The 26,962-nt window shown below is 47.7% G+C and overlaps 1 protein-coding gene across 3 annotated transcripts; it reads right to left on the bottom strand.

Moving 5' to 3' along the window:
* Positions 1-670: 670 nt before the first annotated feature.
* On the bottom strand, positions 671-25,262 carry pigc (phosphatidylinositol glycan anchor biosynthesis, class C). Of its 3 annotated transcripts, none has more exons than XM_072475225.1 (8): positions 25,065-25,262; positions 20,808-20,877; positions 16,850-17,049; positions 13,589-13,701; positions 11,444-11,499; positions 4,465-4,573; positions 3,486-3,652; positions 671-2,259 (listed from the first exon to the last, which is right to left on the bottom strand). In XM_072475225.1, exons 1-8 carry the CDS (start codon positions 25,216-25,218, stop codon positions 2,196-2,198), a joined length of 933 nt encoding a protein of 310 aa, XP_072331326.1. In that variant the 5' UTR covers positions 25,219-25,262; the 3' UTR covers positions 671-2,195. The 3 variants fall into 3 exon arrangements, with proteins under 3 accessions (XP_072331326.1, XP_072331325.1, XP_072331327.1); XM_072475224.1 differs by having other exon boundaries at positions 4,426-4,573; positions 25,065-25,260; XM_072475226.1 differs by having other exon boundaries at positions 4,426-4,573; positions 16,895-17,049; positions 25,065-25,259.
* Positions 25,263-26,962: the final 1,700 nt, after the last annotated feature.

Here is a 26,962-nt window from a genome sequence, read left to right as displayed (position 1 = left end):
GGAATTCCTCCTCAAGAGTATTGTGACTAATTTGATTTGCCCAATCTATATGCAGATTAAAATCACCCATAATTAGACATTCCTGCATTACATGCTACTCTACTTTCCTGTTGAATGCCATTCCCAACATCACCACTGCAGTTTGGGGGTCTATATACAACGCCCACTAACGCTTTTTGCCCTGTGGGGTTTCTCAGCTCGACCATGCAGATTCCATTGTCTGAGCTAATATTCGTCCTCACTATTGTCTTCAACCAGCAATGAAACTCCACGTTTTCCTTTTTCTCTGTCCTTCCTAAATCCTTGCATACCCAGGGATCTTCGGTTCCCATTCCTGGTCACCCTGCAGCAGTGTCTCCATTATCCGAAGGCAGCTCACCACCACCTTCTCAAGGGACAATTAGGGATGGGCAATGAATGCTGTCGTTGTCAGTGATGCCCATGTCTTGGGAATAAATAAAAATAAATCCTGCTCCACTCGTCACAGTAATCGAGCAAATTGTGCAACAGAATCCACGTACTCAGGGATAAATAGCAGTAACTTGGACGCAGATTATAAGGCGCAGTGGCCTGGAACAGTGAGCATAAGTGAGACTAATTGGTCCATCTACTTCACGCTGAGTCTTGTGAACGAAGAACGCCCAAAAAGATGACAGCCTGCCAACAAAGCTTCTATGAAACTCTTTAATTATCAGCTAGGAGTGTCTGTAAGTACAAAGGAGCCTCCGCTGACTGCAGCCCGTCTGGTTTATATGGATTGATTGCACTGTATCCTCATTTTACCCTGGGTCAGGTGGCGAGTGCCAGTGGGCCACCACGCACAGGCGGACGCCGGGACTGCCACCGGTTCCTCAATGTCTACAACACAGCAGAAATGTAGGTACCCAGACCCAGCTGCTGTCTTCCCAGGGTTTTGTGCGAGAGAGTTTGGCGTTTCAACCTTTCTGTAATGTTGATAATAGCTTGCAAGGCCTGTTAACCCAAATTGTATCCAACGGGGAAGGCCAAACAGGCTGGGAAAATTTACTCTCTAAATGGCCGAGGGAGCACAGGGAACCAGAATTATAATCATCAAGGCATTGGGTAGGATGGAGAGATGTTTTTATTTGTGGGGGTGCGGGGGGAAACTAAAAACTAGGTCATAAATATTTTTTTAAATGTCACTAATAAATCCAACAAGGCGTTGAAAAAGAAAAATGCAATTGGGAATTCAGGAGGAATGTCTTTACCCAGAGAGTGGAACTCGCTACCGCAGGGGGAAGCGATTGAGTAAATGAGGTCAATGCATTTGAGGGCACAACCGAATGAGGGGGGAAAGAGGGGTCAGAGGCATCTTGTGTAGAGCGTGCACAGCCGTCGGTCCGAGGGCCCTGTTGCTGTGCTGTTGACTCAATCTGGGCAGCTCTGGTTTTTAAGCACTCCCAGCAGTCTCGAGCAAGTTTGATAGATCCCCTGGTTGCACCCCCGCTGCTCTGGAGCGGCAGCGGGCAGAGCCAGGAGGGGCTAGGTCCAGCACCAAGCCAGAGCAACCAAGCGTCCGATGCCAGTGGGCACCTGATGCCATGCAGGGCAGATGGGGTAATGCACCTGATTTGCACTCCCCTTGTCCTCCACCAACAGGGGAGGGGGGTTCAGAAAGGGTGGAAATATATTCGGTGAGGGAAGTGGGGCAATGAGGGAAGTGGGGCAAAGAGGGACTTTGCACCCAATCTAGTTCTGGTCAGGGTCAGATAGGTGATCCCCAGAGTCGCCGAATCGGAACTTGGCATTAGTGGATGTCAATCCTGGGGAGGGAAGGGTTGGGAGGCAGATCTAAGGGACTCGCGGCTGAGCCAAGAGGGGAAAACTATTCGGAGGATTTGATGCTGGCATTGGCTGCTCATTAGTCTGGAGTGGAGGGCATTCTGGAGTCAGGTCCTTCAGGGTGGCAGCTTGACATGAGTAGCTCCATTGCTGCCCTTATCGCCAGTCACATCAATCGCTCCATCGCCATCCTCATTGCACCTCCGCATCGTGCTGTCAATAGGGGGTTGGCGGGGCTCGCACCATCTGCATAACACAGCGTCCCAGAAGATTCTCACAATCTGACAGAGATGTGAATGTTGAAGGCACTGTCAGGCATTGATACCAGAGGGCTCCTGCCCTATCGTATGCCACCTTCTGGCACTGCCTCTCACCTTGCTGCTGGCACACTGTTAGCCCAGAAACCTGGACAGATCTTCCTTGATCTCCGCCTCGTCCCAGGGGCCGTGGATGTTGCTGGAGGCAGAAAGAGGAAGATGGTTTAGGCCCCATGTAGTGAATCAGCCTGACAAAGTGGTCCCTACCCTTTGTGCGAGCCACAATAGTGAAGACCAGAGACCGAGGAGAGAGGGCCTCAACATATAGGACAATGACGACACTGCCCCCCACCTACCTCCAACACAATGCGCCGCTCCCTCGATACTGACTCTCTGAGAGTGCAGCACTCCCTCAGTACTGACCCTATGACAGTGCAGCACTCCCTCAGTACTGACCCTATGACAGTGCAGCACTCCCTCAGTACTGGCCCCCTGACAGTGCAGCATTCCCTCAGTACTGACCCTCTGACTGTGCAGCACACCCTCAGTACTGATTCTCTGACAATGCAGCACTCCCTCAGTACTGACCCTCTGACAGTGTAGCACTCCCTCAGTACTGACCCTCTGACAGTGCAGCACTCCCTCAGTACTGACCCTCTGACAGTGCAGCACTCCCTCAGTACTGACCCTATGACAGTGCAGCACTCCCTCAGTACTGACCCTATGACAGTGCAGCACTCCCTCAGTACTGGCCCCCTGACAGTGCAGCATTCCCTCAGTACTGACCCTCTGACTGTGCAGCACACCCTCAGTACTGATTCTCTGACAATGCAGCACTCCCTCAGTACTGACCCTCTGACAGTGTAGCACTCCCTCAGTACTGACCCTCTGACAGTGCAGCACTCCCTCAGTACTGACCCTCTGACTGTGCAGCACACCCTCAGTACTGACCCTCTGACTGTGCAGCACACCCTCAGTACTGACCCTCTGACAGTGTAGCACTCCCTCAGTACTGATCCCCTGACAATGCAACACTCCCTTAGTACTGACCCTCTGACAGTGCGGCACTCCCTCAGTACCTACTCTATGACAGTACAGCACTCCCTCAGTACTGACCCTATGACAGTACAGCACTCCCTCAGTACTGACCCTCTGACAGTGCAGCTCTCCCTCAGTACTGGCCCTATGACAATGCAACAATCCCTATTTAGTGGATTTTCAGAATATCTGCCTTTCTCTTTTGGGGTCCAAACCCACGACCTCGTAACCTGTAGGCAACAGTGCTACTCTCGACACCATCGGTGTCATCTGGAGACCGCTCTCCCTTCCCGGAAGTGGACACTGCTGGCATGTGGCCTTTTGGTGAATGTATGGGGGAGTAGTTGGTCAGAGGGAAGCGCACTCACACTTGTCAGAGAGACTTACTCTTTCGAGGACTGTAACTTGATGAGGTAGTGAGGACATAGGAAGGCCACTGCCAACAGCAGCAGGGCAAAGAGCACAGCCCCCGTGACAGAAACCGTCAGTACACCTAGCACAGTGGCGAGTGTGAAGACGACACTAACAGCGAAGTAGCAGCGAGGAGTGATCGCCTGAAAGACAAGAGAGAGAAGAGATCCTTAAAGCCGCCAAGAACTGACACATCAACACAATGTCCCTGCCCACCCATACCAGACATCGCCATATGACTCAGTGCCTGACCGTGTTGGCAGGATTGGGTGGGGAGGGGCAAGGACACAGAAAATCACAGCAGCAAATTTCCATCAAAATTTACATGATGCAATCTCACAATGCCCACTGGCTCCATCCAAAACTCCGCTGTTCCTTTCCTCACTCGCACCAAGTCCATGCTCCCAGACCTATGCTGGGCTCCCTGTCAGCCAATGCCTTGGTTATACAATTCTCATCCCCATCTTTAAATCCCTCCATCTTGTCCTTCCCTACCAATGTAATCTCCGAACCCATAACCTTCAGAGAAGATATCTGCACTCTCCTTAACCTGGTCTCGATTGTCCCTCGTCTTACTGACGAGGAGGACTCACCAGCAGAGCTTCACTCCTGCCCGGCTGAACCAGCTTTTGGGCACTGTTCATTGACCGCAGACAGGGTAGTTGACGGACAAGATGGTGGTGAGTGGGGAACTGTCTCATCCTCTGTAGTCCTCCCCATCTCCTGCTCCTCCCCATCTACCACCACCACCCCAAAGTCCATCCACCCCTCTGGCCTCCCCTGCAACCATCTCTCCTCCTCACTCACCACAAATTATCACCTTACCGACCTATCCTTCGCATGCTGCCCACCAACCCTATCTCTCCACCCACCCACCACAACCACACACCCTGCTCACGCGCCGTTACAACAGCACCTTTAGCTTCTTCTGGAACATGGGCCAGAGGGCAAATACCTCGATGGCCAGAGAGAGGGTTGCAAAGGCGTGGAGTGAGCTGGGGAGTCGCGAGGCCAGACACACCGAGGCGAAAATGGCCATGTTCAACGACAGTGTGCTTGAGACGCTGCAAGGAGAAAGAGAGAGAATGTGATAAAATTATCAGGGAACAGAGGGTGGAGAAGAGCTAGGAGGAAGCCGGTCCAGCCAAAACAATGACCAAACCATTAGATGGAAACAAAAGCTAACTTAAACATTGCCCCAGTCTCTTCCTCAAAGAAATTGCCTCCAGTTTCAAAAGTTCCAGCTGGCTGTGACACTCCACCCCCACTCCACGTCAGTCGGAAAGGCTCATATCCGGAGCCCCATCAGGATGACTCGACTCACTTTACCGCCCAATAAAGTTGATATATATATATTTTTTAAAACAAGGTCACTGTTGCAAAGCAGGAGAGGTGGCTACCAATTGGCACATAGCAAGATCCCAGCAGCAGCACTGCAATAATGACCAGGTTAACTGCTCTTGAATGAGAAACATGGAGTTCTCTTAAGGCTGCTTACGCCATCGTGCTCAACCGCCACATCCTCCAGGGACAACCTGGAAAGCACAATAACTGCTGCCCTTGCCAGCGACACCCACATCCCAAGAACAGGTGACTGAAGGAGCACCAACTCACTTTTAGTCATTCACGGCCTCCCCCCAATTCTTCTCTCTGCTCTACTGTCCAAAATGATGAATGTCACCACCAGGGGGGGAATTGAATCCATACCGGGCAGTCAAGAAGATTATCAAGACGCTCTCCTGGGCGGACCTGCAGGCATGGAAAGTTAGCGTGCGGGTACAGCGGATACTATGGAAGGCAAATGCAATTTTGCCATTCATTACTAATGGAATAGAGTATAAAAGTAGCAAGTGCTTTTACAACTGTATAGAGCATTGGCCAGACCGCATATGGAGGACTGCGCAATTTTGGTCGCCTTCCTTGAAGAAGGACGTAACTGCATTAGAGGCGGTTCAGAGGAGATTCACTGGATTGATTCCAGAGATGAGGGATTTCTCTTATGAAGAGAGATTCAGTAGTTTAGGCCTGTACTCGCTGGAGTTTAAAAGAATGAGAGAAGATTTAATTGATGTATTTAAGATGCTAAAGGGAATTGACTGGGTAGACGTAGAGCAGATGTTTCTCCTTGTTGGGTATTCTAGAAGGAGAAGCCATAGTTTACGGAATTACTTCACTCAAAGGGTTGTGAATCTGTGGAATTTTCTACCCCAGAGTACAGTGGATTCCGGATCACTAAACAAATTTCAGGAGGAGATAAGATACATTTTTAATTAGCAGCAGGATGAAGGGTTATGGGAGCAGACAGGAAGGTGGAGATGAGGCAGATGTGAGATCAGCCATGATGGTATTGAATGGCAGAGACTCGAAGGGCTACATTGCCGACTCTTGCTCCGAGTTCTCATGTTCTTATATTCTATGACAGGATCCGGGATAAATCTCCCTTTATTAGGGATCGTCACGAAAGTCGGATGATTTCTCATCTGAAATACAGTTGTTCAACAATCAGTACCTCGACCAGGGGTCAGCAATCTGACGCTCTGAGGCTATGTGCACCTCTGTAACATCTCAATTGCTGCTTCTAACTTTCCCAGTTGGATCACATTAACGTGCAAGAAGCTTAAAGAAAACCGATCTAGTCAAGAAAAGGAAGAACTGAGTTTTCTTGTGAGGGAGAAAAGGGAATCATTCTGCTGCACTTCATGATTTCAATGAATATTTTCATGAACATCATGCTCTAACTAAGCCTGTTTGAGTGGCATAGACACACCATGATTATAGAAGACGCCTTTGGTTTGAAAAATAGGTTTTATGGTTGTGGCCATTGTTTAGAATGTATCTGGGAGGATAAATTATTTTGAATGAGCTATTGGAAACTATTTTCGAAGTCACTAAAATAGATATAGCCAATAAAATTGTCTTAATTCAAGGCATCTTCAGTTAAGCTTTGTTTTCAAGATTACTTTACCAACAAAATGTGGTTTGCACTGAGTGCTGAATTTGGTGCATTTGAGTGCGATAGTGAGAGTTTGGTGACCGAGGGAGTATAAGGCTTCATTTTTATCTAAAGTTTAGTCTTTCTTTTATTTAGTTAATTAACTTAAAAGTTGCTGTTTGGTTTAGAAGAAGGTGAATTTTCAATAAGCTTTAAACAGGGTTCTACTTGTAGGCACTTGCAGCTGGAGCTTGTTAATTAGTTAATTGGATTAGGCCAGTTTGCAGAGGCTAGATTCACAGTATAAAAGTGATCCCCTACAGTGCAGACTTTGTTTGCACTGAGTGCTGAATTTGGTGCATTTGAGTGCGATAGTGAGAGTTTGGTGACTGAGGGAGTGCTGAATTTGGTGCATTTGAGTGCGATAGTGAGAGTTTGGTGACTGAGGGAGTGCTGAATTTGGTGCATTTGAGTGCGATAGTGAGAGTTTGGTGACTGAGGGAGTGCTGAATTTGGTGCATTTGAGTGCGATAGTGAGAGTTTGGTGACTGAGGGAGTGCTGAATTTGGTGCATTTGAGTGCGATAGTGAGAGTTTGGTGACCGAGGGAGTTAGGTGAGGAGGGAGTAAGGTGCTCCTTTCATTTGGTTTCCGACATTTCCGCAGAGTGCGAAGAGAGCCAGGAGTTTACAGAAAGTGTAGCTGACTGGGAGCAGGGTCGGAGGGCGGAGATCTAGTTAGTCCACAGGGCAGCTATATTCTGTCAGGTAAGAGGGGATGGAGGTTAGGCCAGTTACATGCTCCTCCTGTAGGATGTGGGTGGTGAGGGATACCACCGGTGTCCCCACTGACTATACCTGCGGGAAGTGCACCCAACTTCAGCTCCTCAAAGACAGTGTTAGGGAACTGGAGCTGAAGCTCGATGAACTTCGGATCATCCGGGAGGCAGAGGGGGTGATTGAGAAGAGTTACAAGGAGGTAACCACACCCAAGGTACAGGACAAGAATAGCTGGGTTACAGTCAGGGGGAAAAAAACAAACAGGCAGAAAGTGCAGGGATCCCTCGTGGCCGTTCCCCTTCAAAACAAGTATACCGTTTTGGATGCTGTTGGGGGGGATGACCTACCGGGGGTAGGCCCTAGCGGCCAGGTCTCTGGCACTGAGTCTGGCTCTGGGGCTCAGAAGGGAAGGGGGGAGAATAGAAAAGCAATAGTTGTAGGAGATTCAATGGTTAGGGGAATAGATAGGAGATTCTGTGGTCGCGAGCGAGACTCCCGGAAGGTATGTTGCCTCCCGGGTGCCTGGGCCAGGGATGTCTCGGATCGTGTCTTCAGGATCCTTAAGGGGGAGGGGGAGCAGCCAGAAGTCGTGGTGCACATTGGTACCAACGACATAGGTAGGAAAAGGGGTGTGGAGGTAATAAACAAGTTGAGGAAGTTAGGCTGGAAGTTAAAAGCCAGGACAGAAAGAGTTGTCATCTCTGGTTTGTTGCCGGTGCCACGTGATAGCGAGGCTAGGAATAGGGAGAGAGTGCAGTTGAACACGTGGCTGCAGGAATGGTGTAGGAGGGAGGGCTTCAGGTATTTGGATAATTGGAGCGCATTCTGGGGAAGGTGGGACCTGTACAAGCAGGACGGGTTGCATCTGAACCAGAGGGGCACCAATATCCTGGGAGGGAGGTTTTCTAGTACTCTTCGGGAGGGTTTAAACTAATTTGGCTGGGGAATGGGAACCGGATTTGTAGTCCAGCAACTAAGGTAGCCGATATTCAGGACGCCAAAGCGTGTAATGAGGCAGTGGGGAAGGGAACACTGACAAAGGAGAGTACTTGCAGGCACGGAGATGGGTTGAAGTGTGTATACTTCAATGCAAGAAGCATCAGGAATAAGGTGGGTGAACTTAAGGCATGGATCGGTACTTGGAAATACGATGTGGTGGCCATCACGGAAACTTGGATAGAAAAGGGGCAGAAATGGTTGTTGGAGGTCCCTGGTTATAGATGTTTCAATAAGATTAGGGAGGGTGGTAAAAGAGGTGGGGGGGGGGGTGGCATTATTAATTAGAGATAGTATAACAGCTGCAGAAAGGCAGTTCAAGGAGTATCACCCTATTGAGTTAGTATGGGTTGAAGTCAGAAATAGGAAAGGAGCAGTCACCTTGTTAGGAGTTTTCTATAGGCCCCCCAATAGTAGCAGAGATGTGGAGGAACAGATTGGGAAACAGATTTTGGAAAGGTGCAGAAGTCATAGGGTAGTAGTCATGGGCGACTTTAACTTCCCAAATATTGAGTGGAAACTCTTTAGATCAAATAGTTTGGATGGGGTGGTGTTTGTGCAGTGTGTCCAGGAAGCTTTTCTAACACAGTATGTAGATTGTCCGACCAGAGGAGGGGCAATATTGGATTTAGTACTGGGTAATGAGCCAGGGCAAGTGATAGATTTGTTAGTGGGGGAGCATTTTGGAGATAGTGACCACCATTCTGTGACTTTCACTTTAGTAATGGAGAGGGATAGGTACGTGCAACAGGGCAAGGTTTACAATTGGGGGAAGGGTAAATACGATGTTGTCAGACAAGAATTGAAGTGCATAAGTTGGGAACATAGGCTGGCAGGGAAGGACACAAGTGAAATGTGGAACTTGTTCAAGGAACAGGTGCTACGTGTCCTTGATATGTATGTCCCTGTCAGGCAGGGAAGAGATGGTCGAGTGAGGGAACCATGGTTAACAAGAGAGGTTGAATGTCTTGTTAAGGAGGAAAAAGGTGACTTATGTAAGGCTGAGGAAACAAGGTTCAGACAGGGCATTGGAGGGATACAAGATATGTCCGGTTTCCTCCCACAGTCCAAAGATGTGCGGGTTAGGTGAATTGGCCAATGATAAATTGCCCTTAATGTCCAAATTGCCCTTGGTGTTGGGTGGAGGTGTTGAGTTTGGGTAGGGTGCTCTTTCCAAGAGCCGGTGCAGACTCAAAGGGCCGAATGGCCTCCTTCTGCACTGTAAATTCAATGATAATCTATGATTAATCTAGGACAAAGGTTCGGCACAACATCGTGGGCCGAAGGGCCTGTTCTGTGCTGTATTTTCTATGAACAGTCATTCTGTGCACAGACTGGAGTATTGCCGGGAAAAAAAAGGCTACCACTAACAAGATGGTCAGTTGGGTTTGTCGTGTGGTACATTTGCATGTGCAAGAAGCTGCATATATTAATACACACGGCCCTGTTCTTTGCAGACAAATAACAGGGAGCAATACACGTAGACACATTGCACCAGTTTCAGCCAAACAAAGTAAGTGACTGCCATTTGCTGGTACATTCCTCAGGGCGGTGGCTTGAACAATCAGTTAACCTGCCTGGTTTAAATTTTCAAACATTGCTTGGCAGTTAATTGAAAGGTCAGCACCAACTGTAATACTATTCTCCACGAGGGGACCAAAACTGCACACGCTACACCCGTACGTCTTTGGACTGTGGGAGGAAACCTGAGCACCCAGGGAAAATCCACGCAGACATGGGCAGAAAGTACAAACTCCACACAGTCACCCGAGGTCGGAATTGGATCCTGATCCCTGGTGCTGTGAGGCAGCAGTGCTAACCACTGTGCCACCGAGCCGCCTTGTCGGGGAGACAAACACTTTATATTGTAGAGAGTACTGATTGCTTGGCAAGTCGACTCTGATTATGCAGGTTAAGTGGATTGACCATGGTAAATGTCCCCATCCAAAGATGTGCAGGTCAGGTGAAGTTACAGGATAGGGTGGGAAAGTAGATTGAGGTAGGGTGCTCTTTCACAGGGTCGGTGTAGACTTGATGGGCTGAATGGCCTCCTTCTGCACTGCAGGTGTTCTATAACATTGTTTTTTTCAGATTTTTCTAATGAGGGAAGAAAAAAGGCTTCCGACTCAATGTTATAGTTTTAAATGTAAAAAGAAAATGTGTTAATTTAGAGTTTTTGCCACTACATTTTAAATCGATTAACAATCATAATAATCTTTATTATTGTCACAAGTAGGCTTACATTAACACTGCAATGAAGTTATTGTGAAAATCCCCTAGTTGCCACACTCTGGCGCCTGTTCTGGTACAGAGAGAGAATTCAGAATGTCCAATTCACCCAACAGCACATCTTTTGGGGTTTGTGGGAGGAAACCGGAGCACCCGGAGGAAACCCACGCAGACACAGGGAGAACGTGCAGATTCCGCAGACAGTGACCCAAGCCAGGAATTGAACCTGGGACCCTGGCACTGTGAAGCAACAGTACTAACTGCTAGGCTACCATGTCGCCTCTAATGATACATAAACTCTACATTGTGTTTTATTTCTTATATATGTAAATTATGCATTCTACCAGAGACACTTGGTAATTTGCAGAATTTTCATCCTGCAGCTCCCAATAGCTTTTATTTTAGGTATTTTTCTTCAGGAAAGGCACTGCAGTTATACTGGGCCTTGGTGAGACTGCAAGTAGTGTCTGCAATTTTGGTCCCCTTACCCAAGGAAAGAAGAACGAGAGGTGATCTCATTCAAACAGACAAAGTTCTTACAGAGCTCGATAGGGGAGATGCAGGAAGGATGTTTCCCCTGGCTGGAGCGGGAGACCATCCAGAACCAGGAGACGCAGTTTCAGAATAAGATGTCGGCCATTTAGGACTGCGACGACGAGGAATTTCTTCACCCAGAGGGTGGTGAATCTTTGGATTTCTCTGCCACAGAGCACTGCGGAGGCTCAGTCATTGAGCACGTGCAAGACTAAGATCGAACGATTAGAACACATTACAAGCATAAAGGGGATATGGGGATAGTGCAGGGAAATGGTGCTGAAGTGGAAGATCAGCCAGTGTCTCGATGAATGGTGGAGCGGGCTCAAAGCCGACTCCTGCTCTCTTTTTTTTACGTTCAGATTGCCAACCACCTGATCCGTATTGCACGTGACCTTTGCACTTGTGGACACGGAGGACCAATTTCCAGTCATACAGTGCAAAACCTGCCCATCCAGAACTTACATCGCTGCAGTGGCTCCATAGTCAAAGAATATCAGGTGACCCAACAGCATGAAGACCTGCAGAACAAGAGAGCCTGGGCGTTACTCAAGATTTGGATCAATCAGATTATGCAATTACACATAAATGCTTTGGGGACCTAGTGTGAATCCCACCACGGCAGCTGGTGGAATTCAAAATCAATTAAATATTATTTTTAAATTTAAAGTACCCCATTCATTTTTTCCAATTAAGAAGCAATTTAGCGTGGCCAATCCACCTAGCCTGCACATCTTTTTGGGTTGTGGGGGCGAAACCCACGCAAACACGGGGAGAATGTACAAACTCCACACGGATATTAACCCAGAGCCGGGAGCGAACCTGGGACCTCTGCACTATGAGGCAGCAGTGCTAACCACTGTGCCACCATGCTGCCCCCTAAATTCAATTAAATATATCTGGAATCTAAAGCTAGTCTCAGTATTTGGTGCAGCAAGGGTTGAAAGTCTGGGTTAGTGTGCGTGTGAGACTGCTACATTAGTGTTTTTAAAAGTTCTGGTTTGAAAGGCAGCTAGAACTTTGGAGACAGGTGTAATTAAAGTATTGTAAAAGTGTGGGCGAATGAACTTTGTTTATATTAACAGGGTTCCCTGGGGAGTAGATACTGTGTTCAGTTTAGTAAGATGATGTCATTAATGGGAGGAGCCAGGGACTGAATCATTATCTGGAGAAACAGTTCAGTTTGGATCACTCCAAGCAGATTTGTTAAAGAAGATTTTTGCCTGAGAACAGAACAGAGGTTTCTTAAAAGGCTTACAGATTAAACAGAAGTTTCAAGGCAAGAATCTGCACGCTGTTTCCTGAAGGATCTCTCTCTCTAATAAGTGCAGTGTCCAAGACATCCCTTTACAGCAAGTATTCCGGTAGAATATTTTGTCAGTAAAAACGGGAGCGAAGCCGTCACCAGTGTATCCCAAACCAGATCCTCTTACATGATCCCGCCTCAACCTGCACACAAGCAGCCTCTGGGACACTAGACCAACCCAGCCTCTTTTCCACGTTGGCCACCCAGTAACAAAATAGTAAAATAGGCAATGCCATTCCCCTGATTGTTTGTCTCTCTGTAAAACTGTCCTATGAATTCTTACCCACCCATATAAAAGCTGCCATCAACTTATTAACCCTCCCAAAAAGAAGATCTACAAATGAAGACACAAAGACATTGAAACAGAAACAAAAACCATGGAAGAATATTCATTGTGATTGACTGGACCCTGCCCGCCAAGGACAGATCAAGGTTGTCCCACTTTTGCAGATCAGACTTTACCTTACTCACCAGACTGGCATAATTTGATTTATGGGGCTGGGCTCAGTGCCAGGCCACTCAGACACCCAGATACCTGCAGATTGATCTGGTAAGGTGAAAGGGAAGCACCTCCGGGTCGGCTGCCCTCCCCGTGGGCTCTTTCCCATATTCAACTTGCATCCCGAAAAAGAGCCAAAGCTCTTCAGTTGCTCCATTATATCACCCATTAATATTTAAGGAGATCAGGGGTTATGGGGAGAAGGCAGGAGAATGGGGATGAGAAACATACTAGTCATGACTGAATGGCAGAGCCGACTCGATGGGCTGAATGGCTTCATTTTGCTCAGATGTCTTATGGTGTCTGTACACTATTTAAAAATGGATTTTGATCTGATTTGGGTGTTGTTTCAGTGGAGATAAAGATAGCAGTTAAGGGTTATTGTGTCACTGTACTGATGAGCATTGCTTAACTGGTAATTGAAAGCTATCTGTATTTAAGCTGTTAAAATTATTAAAACTGTGTTAATGATAAAGTTTGTTTTAATTTACCATATCCCTATTTGTGCGTGAAATCACTCCTGGAGCAAAGCATCCTTTCCTCACAGTCTTACAAAAATAAATGAAATATAAAATAAAATTCCAGTGTCCTAGCTACTGTTGGGGTCTGGTCCGGGATCTATAGGAAATAACAGCTGGCCTTGCTTTGGGAAGGTTGTGGAACTGGGAGAGTTTATGAGCATTTTAAAGTTAAGAGCCAGAAGAGGGAAAAGTAGATGTTTATTAAGAAGAGAGAGGTCAAGATAAGCACCCTCAGCCCTCGACTGTGTTTGACTGTTGGGATAAACTGCAGAGTGGCCACTTACAGACATGGCATAGATTGTATCGGTGCTGATGGATTCGGTCAGTGTTTTCAGAACTGGGGAAAATCCGTACGTGAAAGCCACAAAGACGACAGTGCTCTTTAGATCAGCCCACCCTGAAAGAGATGAGGTTGGGACGGTTAGAGGTCAATGCCACAGCTAATCACGTACAAATAAACACAAACGCATGGTGCTTTAAACAATGGGTTGAGGATTCAACATAAAGTGAAAGCAGAAAATGCAGGGAGCAGTCAGCAGGTCCAGCAGAATCCGCAGAGAAACAAGAGTTAACGTTTCCAGTCCGTGTGACTCTTCGTCAGTGCTCTGAAGAAGACTCTTTCGGACTTGGAATACTAACCCCATGGCTCTCTTCGCAGATGCTGCCGAATCTGCTGAGTGCTCCCGGCATTTTCTGCTGTTTTTTCTGATTTCCAGGATCCACAGTATTTCCCTTTCAGTAACAGGCTTAAAGAGTCTAGCTGAGCCCTGTCCAAGACGGTACCAGACTTGGAACAATTTATACACATAATGATATCTGAGAACCTCCATCACCATTTTCACAGTGCCAGAAGAATGTATTATAATTATTATTTTTTTTAAAACACAAGGTGTTATAAAGCCACGGACTTTATGTTTACTTTGTTTAGAGGCCCTGCCACTTTCAGACCTCTTCGCACAAGCACAGCCGGATCTCTCTGCTCTTGCTCCACCATTTCATTTGTCTCTCTTCAATCGCTCAATCAAAAGGGTCACTTCACACTTTTCTGGCTTGAATTCCATCTGCCCTTTCCACCTTGTCCTTTATTATTGTCTTTCTCGTTGTTTATGGCACTTGCAAATTTTGACATTTATCCCCCCACAACTCCACATCAGAGTTGTTAGGGGAGGTCTGGTGGCCTCATCTCCGAGCCCAAAGCTCCAGGTTCGATTCCCACCCCGGGGCTTGATGGCCAGAAAGGCTCGTTCATAACGCGGTCAAAACAGGTCGAGCGTCGACCTACAAAACCCTTACAAACCGCATGCCAATTGTGGACGCTAAGAGCGGGAGAGATTCCTGGTCAGCCAATGTGATGGGAAACAACACCTCTACCACAGCTCCAGATGACAAGGTACATGTAAAAGTGCACGCTGCCATAGCAACTCGCCGATGCCATGTTGTTAATACATGTGAAAAGCTGCAGTGTTCCTGGTGTTGAACCTTGTAGAACTCCAGTGAAAACCTCCCTCTCCCATTTCTTATCTCTTAGTCAATTGTGTACTCTTGCTGCTACGTCAATCCCACGGGGCTCAATTTGGGTAAAAGCGTAGTATGTGGCATGTTATCGCACACCTTTTAAAAATCCATCCAGACAACATTGACTGCCCTGTCACCACTCATCCTCTCTGCTACCTCACCAATCAAGCTCCTCGAAACAGAAAACGATTCTCCCCTGCCAAATCCGTGCTCGCTTTCTTTAATCAGTCTATGCTTGTCCATCCAAGCGGTTGTCTGTTTTATCCTGTATTATTGCTTGTCGATCACTGGAGGAGATGGGGGTGTAATGGTAATGTCAGTGACCTAGTGATTCCAAGGATAAAAAGCAAAACATTCTGGATGCTGGATATCTTCCGATTAGGCACTTTACAGCCCTCGGGACACAAGATCAAGTTCGGGACACAACGTCGAGTTCAACAACTTTCGGCTGCGACCTTGCACCTCCAGCTTGACCCCCATTTTAAAAAAATCCAAAACGTTTTTGTCCCGAAGCAACAAAAAAAAAAAAAACCCTCTCCCACTGGGCTGTCTGTCACTTGTGCTTTAGTTTCGCTTTCAGCGAGCAATGACCTTTGTTCTCCCGTTTACACATTCTGATATCTTACTTCTCTGCCACTGTTAGCACTTTCACCTGCCATTAACGCTTCCTCTGTCGTGTGACCTATAACCCCCCTCTTAAACAGTATAAAATCCATTACATTTCTCCCAACTCTTTAGCTCTGAAGAATCAGGCGGACCTGAAACATTAACTCTGTGTCTCTCTCCACAGATGCCGCCAGACCTGCTGAGTTTATCCAACATTTTCTGTATTGTTAGTCATGAAATGAAATGAAAATCGCTTATTGTCACAAGTAGGCTTCAAATGAAGTTACTGTGAAAAGCCCCTAGTCGCCACATTCCGGCGCCTGTTCGGGGAGGCTGGTGTGGGAATTAAACTGTGCTGCTGGCCTGCCTGGGTCTGCTTTAAAAGCCAGCTATTTAGCCCTGTGCTAAACCAGAGGCCCAGACTTAATGCTCTGGGAAACAGGGGTTCAAATCCCACCACAGCACTTGGTGGAATTTAAATTCAGTTGTTGAAAACCTGGAATTTAAAAGCCAATCTCAGCAAAGGTGACCATCAAACTATCATTGATCGTTGTCAAAACCTCATCTGCTTCACCAATATCCCTGAGGAAGGAGCAGTGCTCCGAAAGCTAGTGATTTGAAACAAACCTGTTGGACTTTAACCTGGTGTTGTAAGACTTCTTACAATATCCCTTTAGGGAGGGATACCTGCCCCTCTTACCCAGTCTGACGAACATGCCACTCCAGACCCACAGCAATGTGGATGTCTCCTAGATGCCCTTCTGAAATGGACTAATAACCGACTATGTTCAAGAGCCAATACGGACAGGCAACAAATGCTCTCTTTGCCAGCGTGCCCACATCCCAAAAAATAATAATTCAAAAGGTTCCTCCACTCCACCCCAATGTAAAGGAATTGACCCGTATTTACCAGGTTCACCCTTCACTTCCCTCACGTCAACTCGGTTACTCTCTGCAGATGCTGCCAGACCCGGTAGGTGTTCCCAACATTTTCTCTTTCTACTTCTTACTGAGCACCTTGTGCCTCCATCAACGATTTTCAATTTTGGTTCTTAATAGCCCCCACCTCTCCCCTGACAAGCCTGCCACCGTTAACGACCCCATCATCTGTTTTTAAGCTATTGAGGGATAAACATTGGCCAGCAGGGAGAGCTCCCTGGCTCTTACATACACACGAACATATGAATTAGGAGCAGGAATTAGGCCACTCGGCCCCTCAGGCCTGCTGCGCCATTCAATAAGATCTTGGCTAATCAGATTGTAACCCCAACCCCACATTCCTGCCGACGCCCCGATAACCTTTCACCCCCTTGTTGATCAAGAATCTATCTAGCTGTGCCTTAAAAGGTCTCGCCCCCCCCCCCCCCCCCCCCCCCCCCCACCGCACTCCCTCAGTACTGCTAATCGGGACTGTGTGCACAAACCTCTCACTGAGACACTGAGCAGTTGCAATGGGGGTCCACACTCACGTGTTCGGCCGCTATGATTCCGCCCTTCCCCCGAATCAATGGCGTCGAACATGAGGTAGCCAAAGAGAGAGGTGATGAGGCCATACGTGAAGAGCAGGTGAGGAGAGAGACGGTCCTGGTCCATGTACCACCACAGGACGACAAATACGCACACACTGGGCAGGGGATGGCGGAGAGTAAAACAGTGGAACAGTGAGAGAACACAGTGACACACCCACTGGTCACACAAACAGGGATAATCAGAGCATTATTTCATCATGGGATACAGATGTCATTGGCTGGGCCAGCATTTATTGCCCACCCTTAATTGCCCTTTGGGAAGGTGGTGATGAGCCCTCTTCTTGAACCACTGCAGTCCGTGTGGTGTACGTAAACTCACAGTACTCTTACAGAGTGAGTTCCAGGATTTTGATCCAGCGACAGTGTGTCGACTCAGGATGGTGCGTGACTTGGAGGGGAACCTTCAGGTGGTGGAGTTCCCAGGTATCTGCTGCCCTTGTCCTTCTAGGTGGTAGTGGTCATGGGTTTGAAAGGTGCTGCGTAAGGAGCCTTGGTGAGTTCCTGCAGTGCATCTTGTACACGGTACACACGGCTGCTACTGTGCGCAGTGGAGGAGGGAGTGAATGCTTGTGGATGGGGTGCTGGGAAGCTCCACGCATCCGGGACAATGCAGCCAACTTAAGTGGGACCCCTTCCACAAACATTCACTTGCTCCACCGTAGCAGCCGTGTGTACCATCTACAAGATGCACTGCAGGGATGAACCAAGGCTCCTTACGCAGCACATTCAAAACTCATGACCAATACCAGCTAGAAGGACACAGGTAGCAGACACAGGGGAACACCACCACCTGGGGGTTCCCCTCCAAACCACTCACCATTCGACTTGGAAATATATTGGCCGTTCCTTCACTGTCACTGGGTCAGAATCCTGGAACTCTCTCCCTAACAGCACAGTGAGTGTACCTACACCCCGGATTTCAGCGGCTCAAGAAGGCGGCTCACCACCATCTTCTCAGGCGGCCATTAGGGATAGGCAATAAATGCTGACCTCGCCAGCAACACCATCGTACCGTGAAAGAATTTTAAACAAACTTCCCGAGCCTACGCCCAAAACATCCCGTCCTAAACCTCTTGGCCTCTCCACCCTCTCTCCTCCAGTGAGGCACCCGTTTAAACCAACCTTCCCCTTTAAGCAGACTATAGATCGTCATCAAAAGCTTTTGCTCCCAATATCGTACACAAATCAACATTTTCTAATAGTTTGTGTTGCACACTCACAAAAACATTGTGGATTACATTATACAAAGATGCTTGTGAAGCAAATTACATTGCAATTAATAATGTAACATCGATTACGATACCAAGAGGTGCACGTAAATGTATTATTTTCTCCCCATGGGCCACCTGCAGTACTCCTGCGGACCACCGGTTGGGAACCACTGCTTTAACCCTACCTCTTTGACTAAGCTGTTAACACTGTCCACACATTTCACTGCACCATGCTCGATATTTAACGCCATTCCCACCATTTCCAGTGTGACGTATGAATTAGGAACAGAAGTAGGCCACTCTGCCCCTCGAGCCTGCTGCGCCATTCAATAAGATCATGGCTGATCTATTGTAACCTCAAACCCACATTCCTGCCGACCCCCCGATTACCTTTTACCCCCCATGTTAATCAGGAATCTATCCAGCTCGGCCTTAAAGATATTCAAAGATTCTGCTTCCACTGCCTTTTGATGGAGAGTTGTAGCGACTCACAACTCTGAGAAACATATTCTCCTCATCTCGGTCTTAAACAAGCGACCCCTTATCTTTAAACAGTGACCCCCAAGTTCGAGATTCTCGAACAAGAGGAAACATCCTGTCTACATCCACCCTGTCAATACCCCGAAGAATCTTAAACCTTTCCATCAAATCGCCTCCTACTCTTCCAAACACCAGCAGATACAAGCCTAGTCTGTCCATCACCCTCAAACACATCTTGCCGTCCACTTCCAGTATTCTGCTCCGGCCCTCGGTCCACTCTTCAATCAACCCCCTCGACAGCCCGCCCCCTTCCCATGCAATCGCAGGAGGTGTAACAACCGCCCCTCACAGCCCAAGGGCCCCCAAACAGTCCTTCCAGGTGAAGCTGCGGTCTACTCAAACTTCTTTCAATATGAGCACAGCATCCCCTGCCCAGTATGGTCTCCTGGCCACTGGGTGACCCCTTTGCGGAACACCTCCGCCCACACACCCCCCTGCTCCCACTGTCTTCGGGCTCCCACATCGCTCCATTGAGGCTCACTATAGGTTCCAGGAAGAGCACCTCAGCTTTCGCTCCAGAGACACCAGGGCTCGCACTGAATTCAACAATTTCACATCAGACATTCGGGGCTCTCTTTTTTTGAACTCCATCTGTCAGCGATGTTTCTCCCGTTGCCATTTACATCTCTTCTAGGCCCATATTTTGTTTCTTTGCTTGCTGCCAGTGCCACTGGGAAAAAAGCTTGGGCGTCAATCGTCAGCCAATCATAGAACATAGATCATAGAACATTACAGCACAGTACAGGCTCTTCGGGCCTCGATGTTATGCTGACCTGTGAAACCACTCTAAAGCCCATCTACACTATTCCCTTCTTGTCCATATGTCTATCCAATGACCATTTGAATGTCCTTAGTGTTGCCGAGTCCACTACTGTTGCAGGCAGGGCATTCCACACCCTTACTACTCTCGGAGTAAAGAACCTACCTCTGACATCTGTCCTATATCTATCTCCCCTCAATTTAAAGCTATGTCCCCCGTGCTAGACATCACCATCCGAGGAAAAAGGCTCTCACTGTCCACCCTATCCAATCCTCTGATCATCTTGTATGCCTTAATTAAGTCACCTCTTAACCTTCTTCTCTCTAACAGAAACAGCCTCAAGTCCCTCAGCCTTTCCTCATAAGATCTTCCCTCCATACCAGGCAACATTCTGGTAAATCTCCTCTGCACCCTTTCCAATGCTTCCACATCCTTCCTATAATGTGGTGACCAGAATTGCACGCAATACTCCAAATGCGGCCGCACCAGAGTTTTGTACAGCTGCAACATGACCTCATGGCTCCTAAACCCAATCCCTCTACCAATAAAACCTAACACACCGTACGCCTTCTTAACAACCCTCTCAACCTGGATGGCAACTTTCAGGGATCTATGTACATGGACACCGAGATCTCTCAGCTCATCCACACTGCCAAGAATCTGACCATTAGCCCAGTACTCAGTCTTCCTGTTATTCCTTCCAAAATGAATCACCTCACACTTTTCTGCATTAAACTCCATTTGCCACCTCTCAGCCCAGCGCTGCAGCTTATCTATGTCCCTCTGTAACTTGTAACAGCCTTCCGCACTGTCCACAAGTCCACCGACTTTAGTGTCATCTGCAAATCAGTTAACTGCTGCATCTCCCATGGCAACACTTCCACAAATCAGAGTCCACCTGACAACCAATCTACACTCTCTTCTCTTGAGTTTGGTATTCTTGTGAATCTGTCCCAATGAGGGCAAGAGGAAAGGTTTTGAGGGTATTTGTCTTTTTTCAACCACAATCAGTGACTCCACACTACCAATCGACTTTTGATCACCACGTTTTTTGGCTTTGGCACCATCGTCGCTTTTGTCATTTAATCTCTCCCACCTTCCATTTTGCTTTTCCCTACACTTCCTCCTTTGCATGTAGTTGTGCAAAACCTGCTGCAATCTCTCTAAACGTTTCCCCAATTCGGACGAAAGGTCATCAACCCAAAACGCTGACCCTGTATTTCTCTCTCCGCAGAAGCAGGCAGCGTGTCCGGCATTTCCCAGGTTTATTTCAGGTTTGCGGCATCCAGCATGTCGGGAAATATGACCAAAGCGGGAAGCAGCGAGGGCTAGTCTCTTTTACCTGGATAGCTGCTGGGCGACGACAGTAGATTCACGCACCACCGTCCAAAACTGGTACTGCCGCACGTAAACTGGGACAGAGAGAGAGAAACAAAATGTGCGGTGAGGGATCGCAGACTCAAGTGTAGAAAAAGGCTGTTTGGCCCATCATGCCAAATGCCGGCCCTTCGAACGAACTCCAATTCCCGCAACCCTCTGCTCTTTCCCCACAGCACTGCAATTACTTCCGCCCCTTCCGCTCCAGGTATTTATCGAACCCCTTTCTGAAAGATGACACGCAAGTTGCTGCAGTCCGCAAGGATGAACCTGAGCTTCTAGTGGCTGATCATTTTTAATTCCCCACCTCACGCTCACACTCCTGTACTCGGCCATCTGCAGTGTCCCACTGAAGTTCAACACAAGCTCGAGGAAACAGCACCTCACCTTTTCGACTCTGCGCCCTACAGTTTTCCAGGATTAACATCCGAGTACGCCAATGGCTACAGACCATGAACTCTGTCCACCATTTTGATTCTGCACTTTTGTTCTCCCCTCTCTCTGCATGCCAGCACAAATCCTATTTTTTACGTTTTTGCTTTCATTGAACCACAAGTTAACAGAAGCAGGAGGAGGCCCTTTGAGCCTGCTACGCCATTCATTACTATCATAGCTGATCATCCAACTTAATAGGGCAGCACGGTGGCACAATGGTTAGCACTGCTGCCTCACAGAGCAGTGACTCAGGTTCAATTCCGGCCTTGGGTCACTGTCCGTGTGGAGTTTGCACTTACTCCCAGTTTCTGCGTGGGTTTCCTCTGGGTGCTCCGGTTTGCTCCCATAGTCCAAAGATATGATAGTTAGGTGGATTAGTCATGATAAATTTTAGTCCAAAGATTTGCAGATTAGGTGGGGTTATGGGGGATAGGGCGGCAGAGTGGGCCGAGGCACGGTGCTCTTTCAGAGGGTCGGTGCAGACTCGATGGACATAAAGGCTCCTTCTGCACAGTAGGGGTTCTGTGGATTCCATGAATAACCTCCCCCATATCCTTTGATCCCCTTCACACCAAGTGCTGTACCTAACTGCTTCTTGAAAACATGGTGTTTTGGTCTCTTTCTGTGGTAGCGAATTCCACAGGCTGACCACCCTCTGGGTAAAGAAAGGTCTCCTCATCTCAAGTCATAAACGGTCCACCCCTTATCCTCAGACGGTGACCCCTGGTTCTGGATACCTCCACCATCGGAAACATCCTTCCTGTATCCCCTTCTAATCCAGTTAAAAGTTTAGGAGAAAGCTGTTCATTATTCTGCCATTAATACCTACACACCAATGTTCCTTCACGAACAACCACTATCACTCGCTCTTTGCCTTTAGCTCCATGGCACCGTTGCCATTTAATCTCTCCTGCCCTCAACCCTACCCCAGATCTTGCCTCTCGTGATTCCGTCCCAACTCAGCACATTTCTACCTCCCTCCAGCTCTGTAGAAGAATCAGATTCTACTCGGAACGTTAACTCTTGTTTCTCTCTCCACAGATGCTGTCAGCTGAGATATTTCCAACACTATTCTGCTTTTATTTATTGTTGAAGCTGCCTCTCCTCTCCAGTTCTTTGCCAATTTGCTTAACACAAGAACATAAGAACTAGGAGCAGGAGTAGGCCATCTGGCCCCTCGAGCCTGCTCCACCATTCAATGAGATCATGGCTGATCTTTTGTGGACTCAGCTCCACTTTCCCACACGAACACCATAACCCTTAATCCCTTTATTCTTCAAAAAACTATCATTATCTTAAAAACATATAATGAAGGAGCCTCAACTGCTTCACTGTGCAAGGAATTCCATAGATTCACAACCCTTTGGGTGAAGAAGTTCGTCCTAAGCTCAGTCCTAAATCTACTTCCCCTTATTTTGAGGCTATGCCCCCTAGTTCTGCTTTCACCCACCAGTGGAAAACAACCTGCCCGCATCTATCCTATCTATTCCCTTCATAATTTTATATGTTTCTGTAAGATCCCCCCGCATCCTTCTAAATTCCAACGGAGTACCATCCCAGTCTACTCAACCTCTCCTCGTAATCCAACCCCCTCAACTCTGGGATTAACCTAGTGAATCTCCTCTGCACGCCCTCCAGTGCCAGTACGTCCTTTCTCAGGTAAGGAGACCAAAACTGAACACAATACTCCAGGTGTGGCCTCACTTACAAGTTATGCAATTGCAGCATAACCATCCTAGTCTTAAACTCCATCCCTCAAGCAATGAAGGACAAAACTCCATTTGCCTTCTTAATCACCTTAAATCTGCAATTTAAAAACAAAGCAGAAAAGTATGTCAGTGGCGAGAGAAAGAGAGTTAATGGTTCGCGTCGAAGATGCCTCTTCTTCGGAACATCTTAAAATTGGTGTCCTTTGGCTACTGACGGTTCTACCATTGCAGTTACTCCTTATTTACGTCATCCAAACTCCCTTTATGATTTCAAATACCCCCATTAAATATCCCTTTTTTAAAAAATACATTTAGAGTACCCAATTAATTTTTTTCCGATTAAGGGCCAATCCACCTAACCTGCACATCTTTGGGTTGTGGTTGCGAAATCCACGCAAAAACGGGGAGAATGTGCAAACTCCACATCGACAGTAACCCAGAGCCGGGATTTAACTTGGTACCTTCGCGCCGTGAGGCAGCCGTACTACCTTCATTAAATCTTCCCTTAACCTTCTTTCAGTCCAAAGATGTGCAGGTTAGGTGGATTGGCCATGCTAAATTGCCCTTAGTGTCCAAAATTGCCCTTAGTGTTGGGTGGGGTTACTGGGTTATGGGGGTAGGGTGAAGGTGTGGGCTTGGGTAGGGTGCTCTTTCCAAGGGCTGGTGCAGACTCGATGGGCTGAATGGCCTCCTTCTGCACTGTAAATTCTATGAGTCACAGCACCAGGGACCCGGGTTCAATTCCGACCTTGGGTCACTGTCTGTGTGGAATTTGCACCTTCTCCCCGTGTCTGCATGGGTTTCCCCCGGATGCGCCGGTTTCCTTCCACAGATTAAAGATGTGCAGGTTAGGTGGAGTGGCGTGGCTAAAATTGCCCCTTAAGTGTCCAAAGGTTAGGTGGGGTTATAGGGTTGCTGGAGAGTGGGCCTACGTAGGGTACGCTTTCCTATGGTCAGTGCAAACCCGATGGGCCTACTGGCCTCCTGCACTGTAGGGATTCTATGGATCCTAACTCCAGCTTCTCTAGTCTCTCCACCTTAACAAAGTCCCTGCTACCATTCTGGTAAATCTACTCACACTTCTCCATGGTACAAGGTGCCAAGTGAGTTCCAGCTAGATATTATTCCCAGGAGAATGTAAAACACACATTATTCATCTCAATGATACAAGATCACTTATTGCATTGAACCAAACTACAAGGTAAAAGGTGGGGAGCAGCCCAGACCAACTTGCCGCAGTGGCTAAACGGGTGAACGAATTTGCCAAGTCATCCCACAGCCTGGGTTTGAAGAGATTGAACATACAAGACTGACCTGTAGCTGCATCATTAAGCTGATGAATTTGACATATATTTCCTATATACAGTGCTCAGGGTTTATATGGAAATTGAATTAAGGCAGCAACATAGCAAAAAGTTCTGCTAGCAACATCAAGTACAAGTGACCCACCAGTTTTCCTGTCAAATGCAGAGACATACTCCTGAAATGTGTTCACAAAGGGGCGGAGGGAGAATGAGTTGTGACAAAGGAACATGAAGCAAAGAGACTGTGGGGGTTAAGTTGAATATTTCATAACAGGGTTGGATATTTTTTTGTTGAGTAAGTGTATTAAAGAATACAGAACCAAAGTGGGTAAATGGAGCTAAAATACAGATTAGGCATGCCAACTGGACAAACAGGTTTAAGGGGTTGAATGTCCTCTTCCTGTTCCTGTCATCCTTGACATGTCTCCCTCCCTTTCCTTCTTTGTCTCCTCTCCCTCGCTTTCCTTCCTTCTCCTTCTCTTTCTTTCTCTCTTCTCCATCCTTCTTTCTCTCCTTTCCCTCTTTCCTTCTTTCTCTCCTCTCCCCTTCTTTCTCTCCTGTCCCTCCCTTTCCTTCTTCCTCTCTTATCCCTCTTTCTTTCCTCTCCCTCTTTCCTTCTTTCTCTCCTCTCCCTCTTTCCTTTTTTCTCTCCTACTTTCTCGCCTCTCCTCTTTTTTTCTTTCTTTCACACCTCTCTAATCTTTCTCTCTCCCTCCCCCTCTCCTCTTTCAGTTTCCCTCTTTTCCTGTCAATATTTCTTTCCCTCTTTCTCACTGTTTTTCCGCAGTTCCTCCAGGAAACTCCCATCCACGAAGTTATCCGGGAAAGGCTGTCGCTCGTACAGGACCTTCTTCCAGCGGGGATGCCTGTACCGGCTCTCCGAGGCCCCGAGGCCTGGGGCTGCCTGCGGCTCCACAGCCGCTCTCATCCAGCCAGCGGGAGAGGCCGAGTGGGGCCGGAACTCCCGACCGCCGGAAGCTGTCCCCCGGGGGGAAGGAACCCAGCGTAACACCAGACGGGCAGAAGTGAGGGCCGTCACTATGGAAACCACCAGAGTGCAGAACGGAAGTGCATTAACTTTTATTTAATGGGCGAGATTAAATGAAAAGTTTCACTAAGTGCATCCACACACGCGTTACTTTTTAAAAGTAAAACGAAACATTTTTTTTTGCGCAAAATCAGATGGCGAGGGAATAATTGTGCCCACCATCTTTGATGCTGGGAAATACGTGGAGGAAAATTGTGTGCCATCTTTTATGCTGGCGGATAAGGGGCGAGTTGCGCCCACCATCTTTGATGTTGGCATAAATGTGGTGCAGTGTGTCCACCACCTTTGATGTTTACGGCGGGTCAGTGGCGAAGTGTGTCCACCATTTTTTATGCTGGCGAGTAAGTGGAGATTGGTGTCTGCCATCTCTAATGCTGACAAGTTTGTCGCCAAGCAGAGTGATTCAACCACATCAAAACTGCTGGTATTCTGCATCTGCTTTAGTTGTGTCATAGAATTTACAGTGCAGAAGGAGGCCATTGGGCCCATCGAGTCTGCAGCGGCTCTTGGAAAGAGCACCCTACTCAAGCCCCACCCTATCCCCGTAGCCCAGCAACCCCATCTAACCTGAGGGCAATTTAGCATATCCAATCCACCCAACCTGCACATCTTTGGACTGTGGCAGGAAACCGGAGCACCCGGAGGAAACCCACGCGGACACGGGGAGAACATGCAGATTCCACACAGACAGTGACCCAAGCGGGACTCGAACCTGGGACCCTGGCGCAGTGAAGCCATCGTGCTAACCACTATGCTACCATGCTGCCCACGCATCACAGAGTAATATCCCTCTTCCATCTATATGGTTTGTGGGAATTATAATCCCCAGGAGAGAGCATCGAGCCCACTGTGACGGTGCCACGGAACCAAGTCACAGAGTTTTGCAGCATAGAAAGAGGCCCATAGGTCAATCGTGTCTGCGCTGGCAATCAAGCACCTATCCTAATCCCATTTTCCAACAATTGATCCGTAGCCTTGTATGCTACGGCAGTTCCAGTGCGCATCTCCATGCTTCTTAAATGTTGTGAGGGTTCCCATCTCTATCATCCTTTCAGGCAGTGAGCTCCAGATTCCAATTATCCTCTGGGTGAAACAGTGTTTCCTCACATTCCCTCTAAATCTACCATGAATCTCTGCCTCCTGGATATTTAAAAATATATACTTTTATGAATTATTTTTCAATATAACACTGTAAAAACTATATTACACAACAATTGCAATTCTAGACTCAGCCACCTACAAAGAAAAACAAGCAAGACAAATTCCCCAAAAACCCACAACCTCCCCATCCCAACATTTGACGGGTGTCCAGCTTCCTAAAATAGAAAATGAAGGGCTGCCACCTCGAATAGAACCTTTCCACCAAAGCCCTCATGATGTACTTGACCTTTTCTAAGTGCAAGAACCCCATGACCACAAGGAAACACTGGGCAGAACTGGAGTCCTCCACCCAAGCATAAGTCACCTTTGGGCTATCAGCGAGGCGGAGGCCCTGTCTGCAGCACCGGCGAGCCTGAGAGCCCAAAGAAAGCCAGCAAAGGGCAAGGACGTTAGCACAATGGTTAGCACTATGGCTTCACGGCACCAGGGTCCCAGGTTTGATTCCCGGCTTGAGTCACTGTCT

The sequence above is a fragment of the Scyliorhinus torazame genome, chromosome 14 (assembly GCF_047496885.1).
Source record: "Scyliorhinus torazame isolate Kashiwa2021f chromosome 14, sScyTor2.1, whole genome shotgun sequence".
In the NCBI taxonomy this organism is placed as follows: Eukaryota; Metazoa; Chordata; class Chondrichthyes; order Carcharhiniformes; family Scyliorhinidae; genus Scyliorhinus; species Scyliorhinus torazame.
This window is presented reverse-complemented; position numbering and strand designations above follow the sequence as displayed.